At 41.5% G+C, this 20,089-nt stretch overlaps 2 protein-coding genes across 7 annotated transcripts in view; one reads left to right on the top strand and one right to left on the bottom strand.

Moving 5' to 3' along the window:
* Positions 1–20,089, top strand: part of Filip1l (filamin A interacting protein 1-like) — a 242,956-nt gene that overhangs the window by 176,741 nt on the left and 46,126 nt on the right. For 2 of the 5 annotated variants that reach the window (XM_017598112.3, XM_039088830.2), the window contains exon 5: positions 5,021–5,134. The exons of 1 other annotated variant lie outside the window; for it this stretch is intronic. In XM_017598112.3, the coding sequence (XP_017453601.2) occupies positions 5,021–5,134 (114 nt within the window). Of the gene's footprint in view, positions 1–5,020; positions 5,135–16,782; positions 18,822–20,089 lie in introns of those variants that run through there. 2 more of the 5 variants (XM_063270563.1, XM_063270564.1) reach the window with 2 other exon arrangements.
* Positions 1–20,089, bottom strand: part of Cmss1 (cms1 ribosomal small subunit homolog) — a 298,132-nt gene that overhangs the window by 232,070 nt on the left and 45,973 nt on the right. The window lies entirely within an intron of this gene.

The following is a 20,089-nucleotide window of genomic DNA, read 5'->3' as shown; positions in this document are numbered from 1 at the left end:
ATCGTAAGTATCCCTTGATTGCTTAGGTCAGTGAAGGTAGTGTAATCACTTAAGTATTTTGTTCCTAGAATATTAATTATAGTTGGCAAAAGGTCAACAATGCATAGGAAATTAGTGCAAAAGCCACTTTATCACTATTATAAGCAACACATATTTTGTATACTTGTGCAACACTATGCTGAGCAGTACTGTACTATAATGCATACTGCTACTTATACAGAAGCAAATACATGCCTTACGTCTTAAGCGTCTTCTTATCCTTGCTGGAATATGTGCTATTCATCAACAAGATAAAGTGGAGCGAATTCAATAGGTGCATACTGTCCAGCGGCTAACAAAGAAAAATGTTCAAAGAGCAGAGTTATATAAATTGTTTATATAAAAAAGCTGAGATCTCTTTGACTTCGGCTTCAGAATACACACTGCTGTTATTTACTCTTTGTAAACTCTCCTATTATTGTCTGCTCAGATCATAGATCTCCATGTGCAGTGAGATTTCCCCACGAACGGCTGGCTAATAGCCAAGCAAAAGTACATAATTTAAAACACTCAATCAGTTTCTTTCCAGGGCATTTTGTTTAGTGTTTAATAGCTTCTCCAGGGACAGGAAAATTACAAAAGCACATTGTTTTGACATGAGCTAAAGTGAGTCACTGCTTGTCACTACATTTTTGAGGATTTGGTATTAATCTTCTGAGAAAGAGAACCTAAACATTTTGAATAAGTGCAGTTTTTCCTAAACAGTTTAGTAAAATAAGGCCACTCTTTTCACGAAGCAGCAAGAATGCAGTCCCAAAGAAAACATTACCTATCCTACTCTAATTAGGAGCCATTTTCCCCCCTAAAACCACCTTCCAGGAAAATGTTAGTAGTCATTTGAAGCCCTGTCCCTAAAGCAATGTTAAAGCTTATCACGGTGTTTATTTCCTACAACATGGTCACTACACAGTACCTATATGCTCTACAGCCAAATCTTTGGTAAATTTCAAATCCAGTGTCATCCAGCATTTTTATCCCTTATTCCCTGCATGTGTTCACAATTTCCAACAAAAAGGCCAGACTGACTTGAATTTTAACTCCTAGATACTGCAGATAGATTCTCCTTATCTGCACACTTCATGCTTCAAAAATGCTGGAGGACCTAAGCAAGGGCATTTTATTTTCCTCTGGACCATGGTTCTAAAACTTCTCTGTACACCAAGATCACCAGAGGTCCAGTGTCCAGCAACCAGGTCAGAATCTGTAGATTCGGTCAGGAGACTAATGCCAAGTTCTCTGCAATCCCAGTGTGCTGCAAAGTCTGTGCTGGCGCTTCAGACTTGCATGGAAGGGCGGAGAGGACGAGTGGGGCAGTGACGATGCTCTATGTATGTTTGGCAAGAGCTAAGAGATGGAAGACGAGGTTTGACTAAACTCTTAGGAAATGACAGTTTATAACACAGGGCTAAACTTAAACAGAGTCAGAAGTCAAACTTCAGTGTTGTCAGAGACTTGGTTTCTTGAAGTCTCTTAACTGATCAAATGAGACTTTTTGGGGTTGCTGTAAAGACTCAATGAATTAAGCTCCATCACACTACACCATAAAGTGTTAAGAATGGTGTTTCACACAAGAAGACCACTATGTTACTTGATAATATCCTCATTATTACCATCTTTTGCTTCACACCTCTTTAAAACGAGTTAAACTAAAGACACTTGAAAGGTCTTGATTTCTAGAAGTTTAAGATATTGGATTTTATTTACAAAATATTTAATCTATTCATTCTACAAACAATTACTAAGCACTTATGTGTGCAACATAACTCTATACCTGTTGTCTAGTTTTGTTTTTTTTTTTTTTAACAAAGTGTTCCTGTAGCTTTCCATTTATTTCATTCTAAAGTTCTGACAACTTGATTTGTCTTTACAATCCAGGGTTACATAGCCCCAGCACAATTTGAACACCACAAATAACCACTGAGAAAAGACTCCTGATGGCTAGCTAGCTGAATATTTACCCTATAAACACATTTTTGTAAGCAGCTATATGCTATATACCTCATATAATTAATATAACAACCTGTATGGAAAGTACTCCCCAGTATCCTCAGTTTATAAACTGGAAAATAGAAATAAAGGCATTATACAACTGGACTACAAAGAACTTAAGATGTCTCTGTCCACAGCAAAGGAGTTACCTTGGTTTGTGGAAGCTAAACTGTAACAGAATCAGTGTCAAGAATGAGGTGTGACTCCAAATGTCTGCCCTCCAGTTCCAGAAACACTACGTTTCATATATAAGTCCTCACACTTTGCCTTAAAGAAGTGAGGGAACTTCTACGGGAAAAGTGACCAAAATCATAATATGGATCACACAGATTTCACAAACACAAATTCTGTACATGCAATTGCTTTTGATCATTCAGATTGTGTAATCAATTTAATTTGTGGAAAACTTTGTAAAAAGAATTAGGGGCACTATTTCCAATGATTTTAAAAGATGTAATTTTACTTTTAAGTCTAGTGTATTAATAATCCTTATTAAGGTTAAAGTATGTGCTACAAAATGACCAAAACACCCCTAAAGTATAATCATGTGATACAGGAAACAAAAAATGAGCTTTTCAAACCATAACCAAATGTTCTGTTTAAAATAAAAGTGATGTAAATAAAGATTAACAAACATCAGACATTATTTTCTTTTAAAAGATATTTTTAGATGAAAAGAAATGACTTCTCAGTTTCAGCCTCTAAAGAAATGAACACATAAAAATCCCTATCAAATATAATCAAAAGCATATTCACTGGAGCTGTCGTAAAAAAGAAGTGTATACCTTTTTTCAGTATGAATGTTCAGACTCTCTTAGTTGGCATGAAATTGCAGTAGAAATCTGATTTACATTAGTATTAATAATTATCTAGCAAAAATAGCTCAAAGTGCACGTAAACGTCTATGAGCTCGTTAGACTCTGTTCACAGAGCAGTGTCTTTTACCTTCACCTTCTGTGGATATCTCAGTGTGGATATCACGTGCTCAGTGAGCATGTGGAGGTCAGAAGTTAAGTGTCTTCTTCAATCACTCCCCATCCTATTTGATGAGACAGGGTCCCTCACTGAACTCAAAGCTCAGTGAGCTCTGGGTATCGGGCAGTCTCCCCTCCTTGCGGTGCTGGGCTTAGACACATGCCACCTTGCTCAGCTCTCGCATGGCTGCTGGACATCAAACTTTGGTCATCATGCTTGCAAATGCCAACTGAGCCATCCCTCCAGTCCTTTCTGGACAGTCTAACATGACCATCCAATCACATTCAAACAAAAGCAAGTATAATCTGTTTTTAATTAGTCATGGTGATCAGAAGGACAAACAACTAGTTAAGCATCAGCACTAAACATCCATGAGTATTTGCTCAACTTTTACAGGTCCTCTGTCATGGGATCTCTAAACTCGTCACAACCCATCTTGAGGGGGCTGAGGAAAGTGGTACAACAAAGAAATGAGGAACTAAAGAACCCAGCTCAGAATCTGATTGCTTCCTGAAAGTCTTCAACAAGTTTGGTTTTCAGCTTTCACTATGCAAGATTTTCCCTATATTACACAAAGTACCTCAGCACACCACAAAAAAAAAAAAATCCAATTTTTGGCAACAGTATCAACCTTTAGAAAATACAGACTACTGAAATTCTAAAAAAAAAAAAAAAGGAACAGAAAATTCAAATTTTGAAGTCAGGTATACAAATATAAATTCATTGAAATATATGAATCTAAACTTTAAGTTGTTGATGTTTTGTTTTGAATGACACTTGCCGATGGCCATGTACTGTAGGTATTGCTATGACTCTGTACTCATTATCTGAACTTCAGAACGGCCCAGCCAAGTTCTGTTAGGAGTTAGGTCGGAACCAGTTTAGGTTTGGTGAGCTAGATGGTTTTTAGTGCAGCTGTCCACTTTGCTGGTCGGCAGGAAGTGGCCAGATGACATGTAAACAAAGGGGTGTGGCTCTGTACTTTATTTTTGGACCTTGAAATCTATGTTTTATACAATGGTCATTTTTAATGGGAGAAAAATGTTTTCTTTCTTTCTTTTTTTTTTTTTCTTTTTTTTTTGGAGCTGGGGACCGAACTCAGGGCCTTAAGCGCTCTACCACTGAGCTAAATTCCCAACCCTGAAAAATGTTTTCTTAATCTGCAAATTTAAAACCTATTCTTAGCTTCTGGGCCCTATAGTTGACAGTGGGCTAACTATAGAAATTAGTGAGGCCTTCATAAATTAATGGCTACATATTTAGTTTTAAGGCATGCTAATGAAAATTTAGAACACGCTATTTATACTAATAACCACAATAAGGCAGGGAAGAAAGCAGCAGGCAAAGTTTTGAGGTTCTACAGTATTGACATAAATCACAATTTAGGTATATGCATATTAAATACACATAGTATTAGTATGAGCAAGTCTTTCAATCATGCTAATATTATCTTAGATAAGACCTTAATCAACAGTAATACCTAGTAAATTTTTTCCTACAATTGGCAAGTTTTTAGATAAGCAGTTAAATTGTATTAAAACTAAAATTAAATATTATTAAATCTTAGAGATAGGACACTTACTAATGGTCTTTACTACGGTCACTTCTGCTTGAAAGAAAAAGAAAAAAAGCTCCTTTCAGAAGTTTCTAGCGCTAAGCACTTTATGAATTACAATCAAATTTAGAAACATTTTCTCCTTGCCATGTCTGACAGATGACTGGAATGGGCCTTGGCTTCCTTTTGTATATTCGGGTGTGTGTGTGTGTGTGTGTGTGTGTGTGTGTGTGTGTGCGCGCGCGCGCTACTATGTGGAACCTCTCTTCTTAAGTACACTGTAGAATCTGGATCTCTATACAACAAAGGTTTAGTTGCTACGACAGTCATAAAACGAAACCATAAAGTCTTTGTAGAAATACTATTTACATAGAGCCTTCCTGAATATGGAGCATTTGTGGACCAGTTCTAGTGATTGAAACGACTGTTCTCCAGCGCTTGCTCTGTTTTCACTGTTTCCAGGATCTTCCCCAGCCCCTGTTCTGGAGAGCCACAGGAAGAATGCAAAAGCAACACCAAGAATGCAGTTAAGAGGACAGATGAGATCCTCAGAGAAGAATACAAAACACTCACAGGGTGAGAGTGCACAATTACCCAGGCGACCATTGTGCTGATAAACAGATTTTAGTAGGGTCAGTACTGTTTTTCTAAAGTGTCTAGAACAGACAGCTTTCCCGAGAGAGGTTTTCCAGCCCATATGGTTAAAGGCCCATTTGGATTAGCATGTAAGACAGTAGACAATGGTACCTCCTTATTCCTTACAGAAAGCCTCAGACTAGACAATCTATTGTGCCCTTTTAGATAATTTAGAATGCCATGTCTTCACCCAGAGCCAGGACCCAGATCCCACTTTTCTGACCAGTAACCAAAGATTTTCCATTTCAGTTCCTGTTTCACAAGCTGCTGATTGGGAGAGTATGGAATCCATCATCAGTGAATCCGCTAATACTGGAAGGACTAGTTACCCACCAGTGAGATGGAACACACACACACACACACACACACACACACACACACACACACACACACACACACACAATCTCACTCAAAGGTTGTGGGCCACACAAAGCTGGAAGAGGGTTGGCTGCAGAACTTAGGCCTGACATGAGGAATCTGTGAGTACAGACAGAGCATTCCTCACTCGGTTCTATCCTCTGGGAATCTTTTACTCAAGGACTCTGGAGATGCCTAAGGCTTAAGGTGACTGCGACTCATGAACAGAGAAGTAAACAACCTCCGCCCGACTAAGAAAGTACAAGTTTTATATACAAAAATGTCACACTATTGGGACCTGTTGGCTTTTAAAAGTAAAACTGAACCACTGAAAAAGCATAGCGGTTAGGTGGCTAACATCAGGCAACAAATTTTCCCTGGTCTTCCTGTTGCCATATGCCCGCCATCTCCCCTCTATAGTTTCCATTTGCTGTTTCAAACACATGTTGCCACTTACTTGCCAGGAAAGGAATCTCTGACCTACTCTTTATGTATGATGAAATGGCAGACGGAATGGAGCCAGAGACAGCCCCGTTAGCAGTTATTCACACTTCTGTTTTCTCTTAACTTCCTTTTCTCTAGTTTATTCCTCATATGCTAGGAGGGATATGTAATCTTAAAAACATCCGTGACTCATGCTTTAGAATATGGAACCACAGTCATTTCCTGAAAAAGCAAATGGCTCCTTCCTGCTAGAAAGCAGCAAGCCTCTTCTACAAAAGGAGCATATCGAACAGGAGCGTGATCAAACATGGGTGACGGGCTCCTGTGCCCATCCCCCACCAGCCTCAACACAGTTAAGTCACCCAATATTAACTCACGGCCTTAGTCGGGCACCTGCTGCAGGGGCTCAAGCAGCAGTGGGGAAAATAGGGAAGAGATTAGATAAGAGTAAGGGGTTTTTCCCAAAGATGAGGGGATTTAAGGAGATAAAATAAAGAAGTCCAGTATTGCATCTACAGTAGTAAGGAATACATGTTAATTTCTGTATGCATCAATTGTGCTATTTTGACATACTGAAATCAGTAGGGGGACAAGCAACACTAGCATTGCTATGTTATTATACTAATAACACAACACAACCCTTCAGTGATAAGTAGCTGACACTACCAAGAATTTGATCTGGTAGAAAAACTGTCAGCCAAAACATCAGGCTTTGTTCATGAGGAAAATCCAAGTACAGTGCAGTGCCTCAGACAGTTCACAGATACCACCGCTTCAATGTAGAGAGATAGGGTACAACACACGAACGAAATAGTCCTGCTGAGTGAGACCCACTGAGCCCGTGTCATCCCTTAGACAAAGGCAGCAGCTTTAGTTTATGAGCACTGGGGACTGCAAGTTGTGGAGAAGAACATGACTTGAGTTGATGCTTTTGCCTGAGACAGCGAATACGAAGACACAGTTAAGTTCCGTCATCCTGGCCATGCAAACTATTCACACACACATTCTCTGGGTTCCGAACACCTGACTTGTGAATGTTCCTTCTACATAAAAAGCCCACTGAAACCCCATTCAAAAGGGTGACAGCTGAAGAGCAAGATCATTTCCAGAGCTACCTAATTTTCTGCAGGCCTAGGTGGCCTGGGGCTGCCGTGGAAATGACGGGGAGGTATTCACCTGGAACCCAAACAGGGAACCTGGAGCACATTTGCTAATAAATATCATATTTTATGAAGCACGTGGGCTCTCAGCTGGTCCACAAAGAGTTTGCTTACCCAAAATACAGCTTAAAGCTGTATTACATTGTATTTACATCTACAAGCATACTGTCCTCTCGTGCACGTTGTGATTGCCACAGTATGGATAAATCTCTTGAATTAGGCTATTGCTGTGCTACGAAGTCACCATAGGATCAGTTACCCAAGGATAAGGTCTCCGTTTTAACATGGCCTTAGAATGTGTCTTCTACTAGCATTAGAATCCACTCTACCCTTTAACAGTGCCGCTGTCATGGGGAAATACCTTGCAAGTGAACCTTTCTAATGGTCTTTTGCAAAACAGTTAACTTCCTAAGTTTGGAAGAGGATTTACTTGCCTCCTGCTATAAGAAAGCAAACTGCCCTAAGATCTAAAGTGAGACTAAGTTCAGTACTGCTTATGTTTCTTCCATGAGCAAAAGAAAGTGTGTGTGTGTGGGGGGGCTAACCTTTAAGGACATGAGATTATATTATTAATAATAAGGAACAAAGGGACGTAGTAATCATGACTGGAAAGGAGGGAATGGCTCACCAGGTCACAAGATTAATGGGGTCAATAATGCTTTTGTCAAGATCTGACCCCAGAATGAGCACACACCCACATCCACAACAGCTGACACACCCTGTGGAACACACTGCCACTCTCTTTTGTACTTTTCAGATACAAAACTTCTTCCTCGTCATGGAAGACATCAAATGGTTTCCATGCGATGAGCAACTGAATTAGTTTGGATCCAATCTGTTGTCTTTATATTCACACCTTTCCAGCCTATATCTGCTTGTAAGTGTCTTAAACTAGGGATCTGTCTTACTTTCTACCACACAGTGAACTCCGGTACGTTATAAACCAACAGTACATGAAAGGTGTAGGGATGCAAGGAGCTGAGTTTGCTCAGCCTGGGACACGCCGGCTGTGGGACGCGCTGGCCGTGGGACACGCTGGTGGGACACGCTGGCTGTGGGACGCGCTGGCTGTGGGACATGCTGGCCGTGGGACGCGCTGGCCGTGGGACGCGCTGGCCGTGGGACGCGCTGGCCGTGGGACACGCCGGCCGTGGGACGCGCTGGCTGTGCGACACGCCGGCTGTGGGACACGCTGGCTGTGGGACACGCTGGCTGGCTGTGGGACACGCTGGCTGTGGGACACGCTGGCTGGCTGTGCGACACGCCGGCTGTGCGACACGCCGGCTGTGCGACACGCCGGCTGTGGGACACGCTGGCTGTGGGACACGCTGGCTGTGGGACACGCTGGCTGGCTGTGCGACACGCTGGCTGTAGGACGCGCTGGCTGTGGGACAGGCTGGCTATGGGACACGCTGGCTGGCTGTGGGACACGCTGGCTGTGGGACGCGCTGGCTGTGGGACACGCTGGCTGTGGGACGCGCTGACTGTGGGACACGCTGGCTGTAGGACACTTGGCTTTTCTTCACCTAAAACTGGTCCCTACAGCATGCACTAAACAAGAATGCCTAGTGCCTGGTCAGCCAGCTTCAAGAAGAAATCTGTACAGCAACTAGTAAACCTGGTAAAGAAGGAGTGGGGCTCTTTCTACCTTTGAAGTGTCTTGGTGAGCCGTAAAATTTCATTTTATTTTTAAATATATATATATATATATATATATATATATATATATATTATAAAGAGGATCCTATGAAACAGAAATCATCCTCATTCACCACGGAACTCTACTTCAATATGAAAATAACTAATTAGAGACAAGAAGTGTTTGTGGAGATTAAAACAACTGGAGAGTCTTTTATGAAGGCAGTGAATTTTGCATAAGCACAATAATTAGCTATCTACTTTCATTAGACAAACAACTTAATTGTTAGAGATCTACTACAATAGAAAAAATCCTAAAGTCTTCATACTTTAAAGAGGTAAAATCTATTTACTCAGGTCGGCAAAAAAAAAAAAAAAAAAAAAAAAAAAAGTTAAAATTCTATAGAAAGAAAGCAATATTCTTTAGTTTATGGTTAAAAAAATGTCCAATGCTAAACTGTCCACTAGCGATATTAGACACTTCCGCTGACTACAAAGGGGAGTGTCTGAACAGCCTCGGGTCTCCTCCAGGACACATCAGGGAACAGACAGAGCATCCTGGGCTCTTCACCCAACAAAGGCACTGCTACCCTTCACGGTCAGTCATATTTATTTTTTATTAATCATTTTATTCATTTATATTTCAAGTGATATCTTCCTTCCAGGTTACCCCTCCACAAAGCTTCCCGTCCCTTCCCACCTCTTCCCCTCCCCTTTTTTATCATCTCTAATTTAGCTCTGTGGTCAGCATCAACAGGGTCTCCATACTCCTTATAAAGAAAGTGACAGAGCAATCTAACACTTAGAACTTATACAAAAGAGAATTTAGAATAGCTTTAGGCCCACAGAACTTGCAAAAACATGCACATGTGTCCAGGCAGGTTGCAAATAAAATGTAATTCACCTACACGTCAGTCGAGTTACACTCCTGTCTTCTGGCGGTTTTAGATAATATGAGATGAAGGCAGTAGTTTCCTGACTCCTAAGATAACAGAAAGAGGTGGAGTACTTTCTATTGGATGAGATGTTGGGAATTACAGAGAAAATTTTGCCAACATTGAGACATTAAGACCATCAAGGAAGAAGGCCAGAGCCATGCGGACAAGAAAACCAGGAACAACTTGGCAAACCTGGAGCATGGGACCATCTCTTTCTTTCTCCCGTGTGTGTGTGTACGTGTGTGCGTGTGTGTGTCAGACTGGGGTACAGTACGGTCACCATTGTTTGAGCCACTAGAAGCCTGTCTAATCTGCTAACTGCGGCTGCAGGCATACTTGCTGCTGCCCCTTGTTTGGACATTTACATTGTGGAACACCAAGGCATCGGGTAAACTATACCTAGGATAGTTTCAGGAGAGGGAAACAGGCTCATGAGGCCAAAGCCTAGAACTCTCCAGAGACTGGAAGCCATTTTGCACTGAATAATACTTTACACAAAACTAGACACTTGCCTGACAATCTAGGGCTCTGTGAAAAGCTGCCCACCTCCAAGTGTCTTCCTGCAGGAAGCATCTGTTACATGAGAAGTTCCCCCTGAAGTGCTCGGAAGGAGTTCTAACAACCTCCTATCCATGATGGTTCAGCACAAAGTCCAGGAGAAGCTTCCTGGCCTCTCATAACTCATCGTTTTATGTTAAAGACTAAAACACAGAAGTTATCCTATTCAATGGGCTTATAACTGAGACAATGCTATGTAGGAAAAAAAGATCACTGATTAACTGTCTACTACTAATCTGAATAAGGAATGACAAAGCTGAGAGCCAAACCCTGGAGATTGCAGCCTAAAGTCCACTTCCTTATGGCCATATAAAAGGCTTGAGGATACTAACTTTTGGATGTTTCTTACCATAGTTTTCAGACTGAATATTCAGTATTGGACTCTATGAGTCTAATATCTATTGCTGATTGGGAGACAGACTAGCTATGCTCAAAGACACACACACACACACACACACACACACACACACACACACACACACACACACACATACACACACCTTATAATATTTAAAAACAAATATTTAAAATATATTAATTACTAAGGGTGACCAAAGAGTAATGGGACAATCCTAGCAAGGCAAACAAAACACCAAATGTGACTTTTTCTTTAAGAATAGTTTTTAAAGTATAGGAACTTCAATTTTAACCTTGCAGTGTGACAATAACACAGGCCAAGTTCGATAAATCCCACAGTCCTCCTATTTCAACATGAGGCTGGGTTGTAAAGACCTAGTAACCTCAGTGAAGTAGGTATGAACAATGTCACCCACATGAGAATCTGCAGCCAAATTCATATTTATTTGGCTGATGTAATACTAAAACCAGAAAATAGACAAAACAAAAAAGAACAAAACAACAATAGCACATGTTGAAGTTTTTACAGAGCTTTGGGGCTAAAAATAGCCCTTGGTACGAACAAGTGGAACTCTTCTCTGTAGACAATACTTTCAACGTAAGGTTCAAAGAATCCATAAATGTAAAGTTCTCCAAATATAAGCTCATTTAAAAATCAGAAACACACACTTGAAAATGATATGAATGATTGAAGCCCAAGGAGTAGATCGATAAAGTCCTCATGTAGCAAGCAACACAGGAACCATGTTTCATCTGTTTAAAGAACAGCAAGGGAGTGGATAGCAGCTGCCTAGACAAGCGACCTCCGAAAGTTGCTTTCCTAGGGGTGAAAAAGAGAGACCTTTGGAAATTTGGGTATATGAACTGTCAATCAAGCAATGGGAGGAGCAAACAGGACACTTGAGTCTACAGACGTAACACCCGGAACATGCCCAATCTCCTGTGGAGGAGCTAACAGTACAATCTGAAAGGCAGAGCACAGTGGAGAGGGAAAGAGCGGTAAAGGCATGTGAAGATCAGGAAAGAACGCTAATCACGCATCTAATCTAAGGAAGTTTTTAAGGGGAAATGAGTAAGCATTTTTCAGAAGCCATATTTGAAGAGTTAATATTGGCTGAGAATTTTGTAGAACTAAAGAAACCAACCTGCAGAATCAGTGAATTTCCAATGAAAACTGGGGAGAACAAAATAAATGTGTGCTTAAGTACACCACACTGAAACTACAACAGTAAAGATCATAAAGGCAACCAAAAAAGTTTAAAGGAATAACAATTAAATTGATGACTAACTATTCAATAGATAACATGGTAAGCCAGAAGTACCTGATATGAGAGTCTCTCTAGGAGCTAAGAGAAAACAAGTGCCATCTAAGACACCTACACACAGAGAAGCCCTAACACCAGAGGTCAGAGAAGATGAAATCGACTTCAACTTTTTTTTTTTCTTTTTCTATTTTTCGGAGCTGGGGACCGAACCCAGGGCCTTGCACTTGCTAGGCAAGCGCTCTACCACTGAGCTAAATCCCCAACCCCTCCGACTTCAACTTTTTAAAACTTCAGAAGGCATAGTGCTGACAGAAACTGATCCCAGATGAAAAACTGAAATAATAATTCCTGAGTGATCCTTTCCCAACTGCAAATGTCCCACTAAGGAGGAAGCCACTGACGGCTATGAGAAATTTGTGAAGATAAACAGAAGTACAGAGACTTGCAATGGTAGGCATTGACAGCTTCCTGGGAAGTACCTGCTCATCCAGTAGGCAGACATCCTCCAGACAGACAACATGGCTGCTCGCCTGCTGGATCCTTTGTTTGCTCTGACTTGGTTTGCATACAGGGTGTTCCTACTGAACCCAAACTGGCCTTGGACTCTCCATCTTCTCCTACTCCTCTAGTGCTGACACTTCAGAAGTACAGCCCTATACCTGCCTTCCTGTTGGGCTCCCAAACACTAATAGTATATATATAGTCTTTTTAAACGAAACATGGTTAGTTTCCTACTTGGGGGCAGATTCTTAACTTATGAGAATCGTTGGATTTTGTTTTTAAATAACTGCCTTGAGGCCAGAGGCATCATTTATCAGTACTTGATCTTGCAGAGGGCCAGGGTTCAATTCCCAGCATCAGGGAATGACGCCCTCTTCTGACTTTCTTGGGCACCAAGCATGCACACGGTACACACATAGGCAAACTTTTAACACATAAAATAAAACGACTAAATCTAATATATTTAGATATGTAATATATTTATAATGAAGTTTAAATGAATCCTTCAGGGCCAGAGATCTGCCTTACACCTTAAGTGCTGATTAAAGGTGCAGGCCAAGGGGTTGGGGATTTGGCTCAGTGGTAGAGCCCTTGCCTAGCAACCGCAAGGCCCTGGGTTCGGTCCCCAGCTCCAAAAAAAAGAAAAAAAAAAAAGTGCAGGCCACGTCCCTGCACTGTAATGTGTTTTAAATATATCCTTCATGCACAGCAAAGGTGGAGCAGATGGCAGAAAAACTAGTGAGATCCAAATGATACTGGTATTTTCCGACTCTTACAAAAAGTAACCTCTTTGAGAACTTAATTATTAAGTACAAACTGTATACAAGAAAAGGGCTATTCTTTCTCTGTAAGTATTTTTCCTTGATAACAAGTTCTACACCTACAATCTCTGTCAAGTAGTTTCTTTAAAAACACACTCCCTTAAGACACAGAGTGACATGTATTTGACAAGGTCCTTTAGAAGAATGGACCAGATAAAACACTGAGGAAAGCTGTACGGGCAAGAGACAGGAAGACTAATAGGTCTTTTCCGTCTCTAATTTCTGTGATTTGAGGGCTTTATGCTCCTACAGTAAGACTTGTGAGTCCAACAATTTCTCAAAACTATTATTAGTTGCCAAGGAAACAAAATGTTTGTCAGAATAAATAAGCCAATGGGTTGGCCCTAAGTCGCAGGCTTTTCCTGCTTCCCATGCAGTGGTGGCATCGTGTTTATGCCTCTCCATTCTCTCCAGCCAGTCTGCTCACCTACTTGGCATGCTTACTCATAGGAATGGGGGAAAGGGACAGATCTCTGTTCCACACAAGATACTTCATAAAGTGAAGAACGAAGCCTTGCAATGGTAGGGGATAGTAGGATGCAGCTGGTTTTGTGACCAACACAATTAAAATGTTTAAGTTTGCATATACACACACAAACAATATGAAAATATCAAATTTTTAAACAATTGGAAATATTCATCTGGCAGAATTACGTGTCCAATTACTCTTTTGACTTTTCAAATTGTGAAGATACCTATTAATCCTAAAACGAAAGTAAACATGAACTACTTAAAACCTAGTTCTCCCTCACCAAACAGCCCACCCCACCCACTAACAAAGCCCTTTCCCCCACAGCCTCACTGCTGCAGCACTCAGTGTCATACAGTTCTCAAGGTCTATAGGTTGCTGTTCCAGATAACTATGATCAAAGGGCGCCAGGAAGTGGTGGAGCACACCTTTATCCCGGGACTCTGGAGGCAGACACAGGCCTATCAGAGTTCAAGGCCAGCCTGGTCTATAAAGGGAGTTCCAGGACAGCAGAAAAAAAGAAAAGAAAGAAAGAGGGGACGGGGGGGGGGGGGAAGGCAGGCAGGCAGACAGGAAGAAAAGGAAGGGAAGGAGGGAGGAAAAGGGAAGTGGAGCAGGGAGAAAGGAGGGAGGGTGAGATGGAAAGGGAAGGAAAGAAATAATCAAAGGGCTTCTGGAAACTTCATGGACTAAAATACAGGCTGTACATAAGAAGGCATGTATATAGTCTCCACAGTGTGTATGTAAATCTGGGTTCAATCTGTTAACTTCTGCCATTAGGCTCTTGGAGCACAGTAACTGCTGCCTTGAACAAAAGTACTTTTGAGGGTATCTACATGGTCCAACCAGGAAGGTGTCAGCCGGAGAACAGAAAGAAGGGTGAAGGGAGTCTATGGTTGCTTGTACAGTATTCAGTCCCTTGGCTCTTTTGTGTAGGAGCAAGAAGAGGGACCCGTACCACACTCCAGATCCATGGCAGCTTCCTGAGGCTCAGGGGCAAGGGGGCTTTGCACAAAGGCGTCATGAGGATAACACATTGGGACTGAGGGTGGTTTTGCTGCCAATCCAAATTCAACCAAAACCAATCAGAGGGCCATGGAGCTTTGCCCCCAGAGCCATCCAAGCCTATCCCTTCCGTTCAGGACCAGGTATGAGATAAACTGACCGCTTTCCTTTGTTCCTGTCATTCATCTTTCCATATCTTCAGAGAATTCAGCTCCAATGTGTTCTGCTCATGCCTGGAGCCAAGGGTAGTGGGTCATACTGAACTCTGCATAAATGTTGTTCATATGCACATATATCTCTGATCGATTTCAATTCATCAACTAGGTATTGCAAGAGATTAACAGCAAATGGAGATAAAATAGCAAAAGTACACCAATATAATATAGTAAAACCTTTTAAGGCTTTGGGATTGTTTCCACTTAAGGTCACCAAAGCCGTGGTTAAGAAAGGATAGTGTTTTCCTATGTATTATATTGGGGCAAAAGGAACACATTATATTCAGAGGTGTGACTACCACACGATAGGCTCATAGGTAGCCAAGTATACTACCCATTTAGGATAAAGAACCATCACTGAAAATTGTGGGCATTTGAAAATGGTTGCTAATCACTGTTTCTGCAGCACATATTTGGATGACAAAGAAGAAACAGAGGCAAGGAGAAATATTACCTGAGAAATATGACCAGGTCAGAGAGAACTGGCTTGATATGCTTAAGCCATTTATTGTATCAAGAAGGATGTATTGTTGCTATGGCTACAAGGACTGGCTTTACCAAAGACATGGGTTGCTGTGGTTATCACAATAGCATTCATTTGCTTGAACTACATGAAATTAAAGCATGGGAAACTATTTGTGACTATATAAGAAGTAATTTTCAGGCTGGTAATATAGCTCAGGTGGTAAAATGCTTGCCTAGCATGCAGAAGGCTGCAAGAGTTTGATCCTCAGAACTGTGTAAGCCGGTACATGCTGTAATCCTGGGCAGGGAGAGTCAGGAGACCGGCCAGTCAAGCCACTCGCAGCTAGATAGCAGTTGGAGCCAAGACTACAGAAGAGTGTTTAAGGAAGGAAGGAAGGAAGGAAGGAAGGAAGGAAGGAAGGAAGGGAGGAAGGAAGAAGAGGAGAGGAAAAGGTAATCATCTATGGTAAAATTTAGTTAATCCTTCCTGGCCTTCAGACCTTTTATCTAGAAACCTCTTTTCTCATATTAGAAAGTAATTAACTGCAGGAAAATTCTTCTGTTCCTTTTCTAAATAACACCTTAAACGAAGTGCTTATTTAGATTACAAATGCAGATTGCTAATTGTAGAAAAGGCCTTAACTTAATTTGCTGCCGTGTTTATTTACAGGAAACTCACAATGATAGATGGAGAAGCATATGATAATTAGGCAGAACTAGACAAGAAAGTGAAATTTCCTCAGCCAATTTTGAAGTGCACTAATCCTAGCTCTACTATTTTATGAGTATATGTAAGAAGGGAAGAATTACAGTTCAAGAAGAGATTTCATAGGAAGGAAAGATAAAATTCTATTCATCAGCTCATGAGTCAATGAAGCACAACAAATGGCTGGCTGGAGTTTGCAGATACAATGCAGGGAGGTGGCTGTTGTGTCAGAGAAAGCCCATTTCTCACAATAGGTCAAAACCTATAAGAAAATCACTCTGATGCTCAAATTGTATTAGAACATGTCAAGTTGCTGTCACCTCCTAGAAAAGCATCAGCTACACAGTTCCATGATGCCCATAGAGTTAGTTAATGCAGTTAGGGTAGCACTGATGTGAAATGTGCAAAGAGAGAGTCTTAGCTCCCCCAGTTCATTGCCTAGTCTGGGAAAAACAGTTGTGAGTCTCTCAAGTAAATCACAGTAGTCCCTTGCCAATGACAGACATCACTGAATAAGCCTCTGAAGAGTAAGTCCAAGATTATGCCAAAAAATTGTTTAAGTCCTTGGATCGAAACTTTGATTACTGTGTGACCACAGACAAGAGAATGAAGGTGTTTCTTCTTCTGCAAACTATGGATAATCCTATCTCAAATGTTCTGTAAATAAGATTAAATGATGACATGCACATAAAACTCAAAGGATGGCCACTGGCATGATGTAAAAGCTCAAAAAAAGAGGTTCTTATTGGCTACTGCAGAAAGTGCTTAAATACCATGACCTTAGTTGGAAAGCTGAATCATAGTGGCCAGAGACCAGTGCCTCAGAGAACAACAGGGCATACAAGGAACAGGAAGGAGCCTTCCTTCTCTTGCGACTTGCTTCAGGAGCTGTAGGCAAGTGTTGGATCTGTTCAGCTCCTCCATGTTCACAACAGAACTAGAGAGAGGGAGGGATGATTTTACAGCGATATGGGAGTGAGAGTGAGAGACTGAGCACAAAACAGCGAGCAAGGAGGAAATAGGGGGCAGTGTCAAACGTTAGGAAACTCTTAACAGGAAAAAGCACAGCAAACTAGGAATGGCTCAGTCCTGGATAAACATATTCTGCGTGCGGCTTTCATCGGTCACTTTAATCTCATGTAAAATAAAAAGCATATCCATCACAGTTCATAAGCAGAGGTGCATACAGTACGCGAAAATGATCATAATGTGCTTCTCAAAAACAGAAAACAGAAAAGCAGTAAAGGTAACAAGCCAACATCTAAAGTACCAAGACAGTCCTGCGAAGCAAGTATTAAATTCAATATTCCGAAGAAGGGCATATTCATTCACTTGTCTTTAAATTGCTACATGAAAGGCAGTTAGGCTGTCTCAGGAAGAGCTGTAATAGAAACATCCTTGTCCAGTGAGCCCCAGTAAAGCAGAGGACACATGCTTACTGGGGTGGGGGCTGCTCCCCACATCACTTCGCTAACTGGATACTCTGTAACCATCCTCTCTCACCACCCCCAAAAGAAACAAGAGGACTATTTTCATGATTCCTGCTTGACAGACATATGGGAACAATAACTCCATAGACACGTACATCATAATAGGAAGCAATCCTATTTTAGCATGATTTAAAAAGAGGTTTTAAATAGACTTAAGCTACTAAAGCTACCCATCTGAAGCCTGTAGATGAGCCTGCCACAGCTCTAATTTTATTTAGCAGATTCACAGATTTGGGATATGGCTTTGGAGGCTCTCTTACTGATGTTCAAAGGTAACTAGGAGGTCAGCGCTCATTTATAAAGATTTCTATACAAGGAAATCTGTCTCACACCAAAGAGTAACAGATCTAATTCAAACATATTTGGCCAATGTTTTTCTTCTTGTGTCTTGAGTTTCTGGGTTTTCTTTTTTGTCTTATTTGGTCGGTAGGAGAAGACAGATTAAAATTAGTTCTGAAGTTTTATTTTTATACATTGTCCTGCAAGTACTGGACAAAACATTTAATCTCTTGAAAAATACTTTCCCTGCCAAAATATCTGATTAGTTTTAACTGCTTTCGTTAAAACACAGGCACGTAGAAATGAGAAGAGAGGAGGTCTTTTCATAAAAACACAGAAAACTAAGACTTCATCTGGCCTTCCCATCATCATTTGAAGAATTGTTTGGTAGTTACATCATCAGGAAATAAAATACTATCCTCTCAGGACCCTTACTCTCTACAAAGAGAAAAGAAGTTTGAAGTTTGTATGTCAAAAACTCCCAACTTCTTTTCCTCTCCTGCCTCCTCCAGAAACCCCAAAACAAATGTAACAAAATGTATTTACAAAAGTTTACACAAGAATCAGGATGTGTACTTAAGACTTTAAAGCTGCAACTTTAAAGTTGCCAGACCCAGTAGGAGGAGGGTCAAACTTGACCCCCAAGGCCTTGGGCAGTCTGGTAGGAGGGTGCGGGTCAGGCCCATCCGACCAGCACTGGGACCCGAGCCGGGAACCCACAGGGCATCCACGCCGCTGTCTGCGGAGCCGTGAGGGTCTGGGCTGTCGTGGCCCCGCCGCCCAGCCGCACATGCCGCGCGCCTTATAAGGCTGAGCGGTGACGTAACGCCCCAAGGCCGGCGCGCTCGGCGTCCCGCTCGCATTGTTCGGGAGGCTCCCGGAGCGCGCACAGCCGCTCGCAGCGCAACCGCGGCCCGGCTCGCCGCCCCGCCCGGCCCGGCCCGGCGCCTGCAGCTCAGGTAAGCCCGAGAGAGCCGCCGCTCCGGCTCCCGCACAGCCGCCGCCCCCGGGCCAGGGGCAAGTGTGTGGGTTGCGCCTAGCACCCGCTCAGCTTCAGAGCAGCAGGCAGGTTTCACAGAGCACGCTCTGCGATTGCCAACCTCAACCAACCCCTTTCCTAATTAAAGGACTTCAAAGTTCTTGGCTGCAAGAAGACTGGATTTAAGTTTAAATGGGAGGTGTGGGGTATGGATTCCAAGGCTTCTCAAATGGCTGCAGGTACTGAGAAATCTAAAAGACTGTGGATTTCCACAGTAACAGTTCTAGCCCAGTATCTTATCTCCTCAGGACTTAAAACTTTCAGCTCTTCCAAGAGCAGAGTGCGAAATCCTGCCACATGGGGCTGGATTTGTTAACGCCAGTTTTTTCCTTAAAAATATTAATATAAAGATGTTTTTAAAACAGCAGAAATACGGTTGGAATTGGAATGAAACTAACCTTTAAAATAACTTTGTGATGATACAAAAAATCGTTAACTATTCTGGCTCAAAAGCGTGTCAATCTGGACCAGGAAGTTTGTTCGGTTCTAGTTCTTTCTACTTCAGCTCTACTTTGTGGAGGACGATCTGCATTTAAAAGACGAAGCTTTCCTCTCTAGAATAAGATTCTAACTAGATCTAAAGAGTAATCGTGAGGGGAGCACCTACAAAATAATCTTAGTCACTGGCATTTTTAACCATCAATAATTACACCTAAACCTAAAAGGGCTACAGCTAATAATAAAGGCTCACAGTACAAATGAACAGTTGGCAGATACTGAGAAGCTACATACTTTACTGTACCTTTCAAAATAAAGATCAGCAGAGAAATTTTTTTAAATGTCAACTTTTGCACACTAAAGGTGGTGGGAAACTTCTGTACCTTTATATGATCTGAACGCAATGTGAAACAAAGCTTTAGGAACTGAAAGAATCACTTCCCCCTTTTAAAAGCCTCTGTTTTCCAAATTTACACAATTACAAGCTCAGAATCCACGGGCTACCACTTCTATTGACTTAGGCTGAAAAGCTGAAAACGCTTTTATATTGTTGGCATGAGAAAGACCATACCAGCTACTGCTCAAATGTTTTACAGAGACGAACTACAACCATTTTTGAGTCACAAAGGTATATTTTATTTGTATTTGTCAGGGGGGGGTTAAATATGAGATTTTAAAATGAAAGGTTTTTTAATGTGATCAAAAATTGAGAAATTTTTTAGTTCTTGTAGTTGAGTTTTAAAAGAATAT

Source organism: Rattus norvegicus, chromosome 11 (genome assembly GCF_036323735.1).
Source record: "Rattus norvegicus strain BN/NHsdMcwi chromosome 11, GRCr8, whole genome shotgun sequence".
Taxonomy (NCBI): Eukaryota; Metazoa; Chordata; class Mammalia; order Rodentia; family Muridae; genus Rattus; species Rattus norvegicus.
This window is presented reverse-complemented; position numbering and strand designations above follow the sequence as displayed.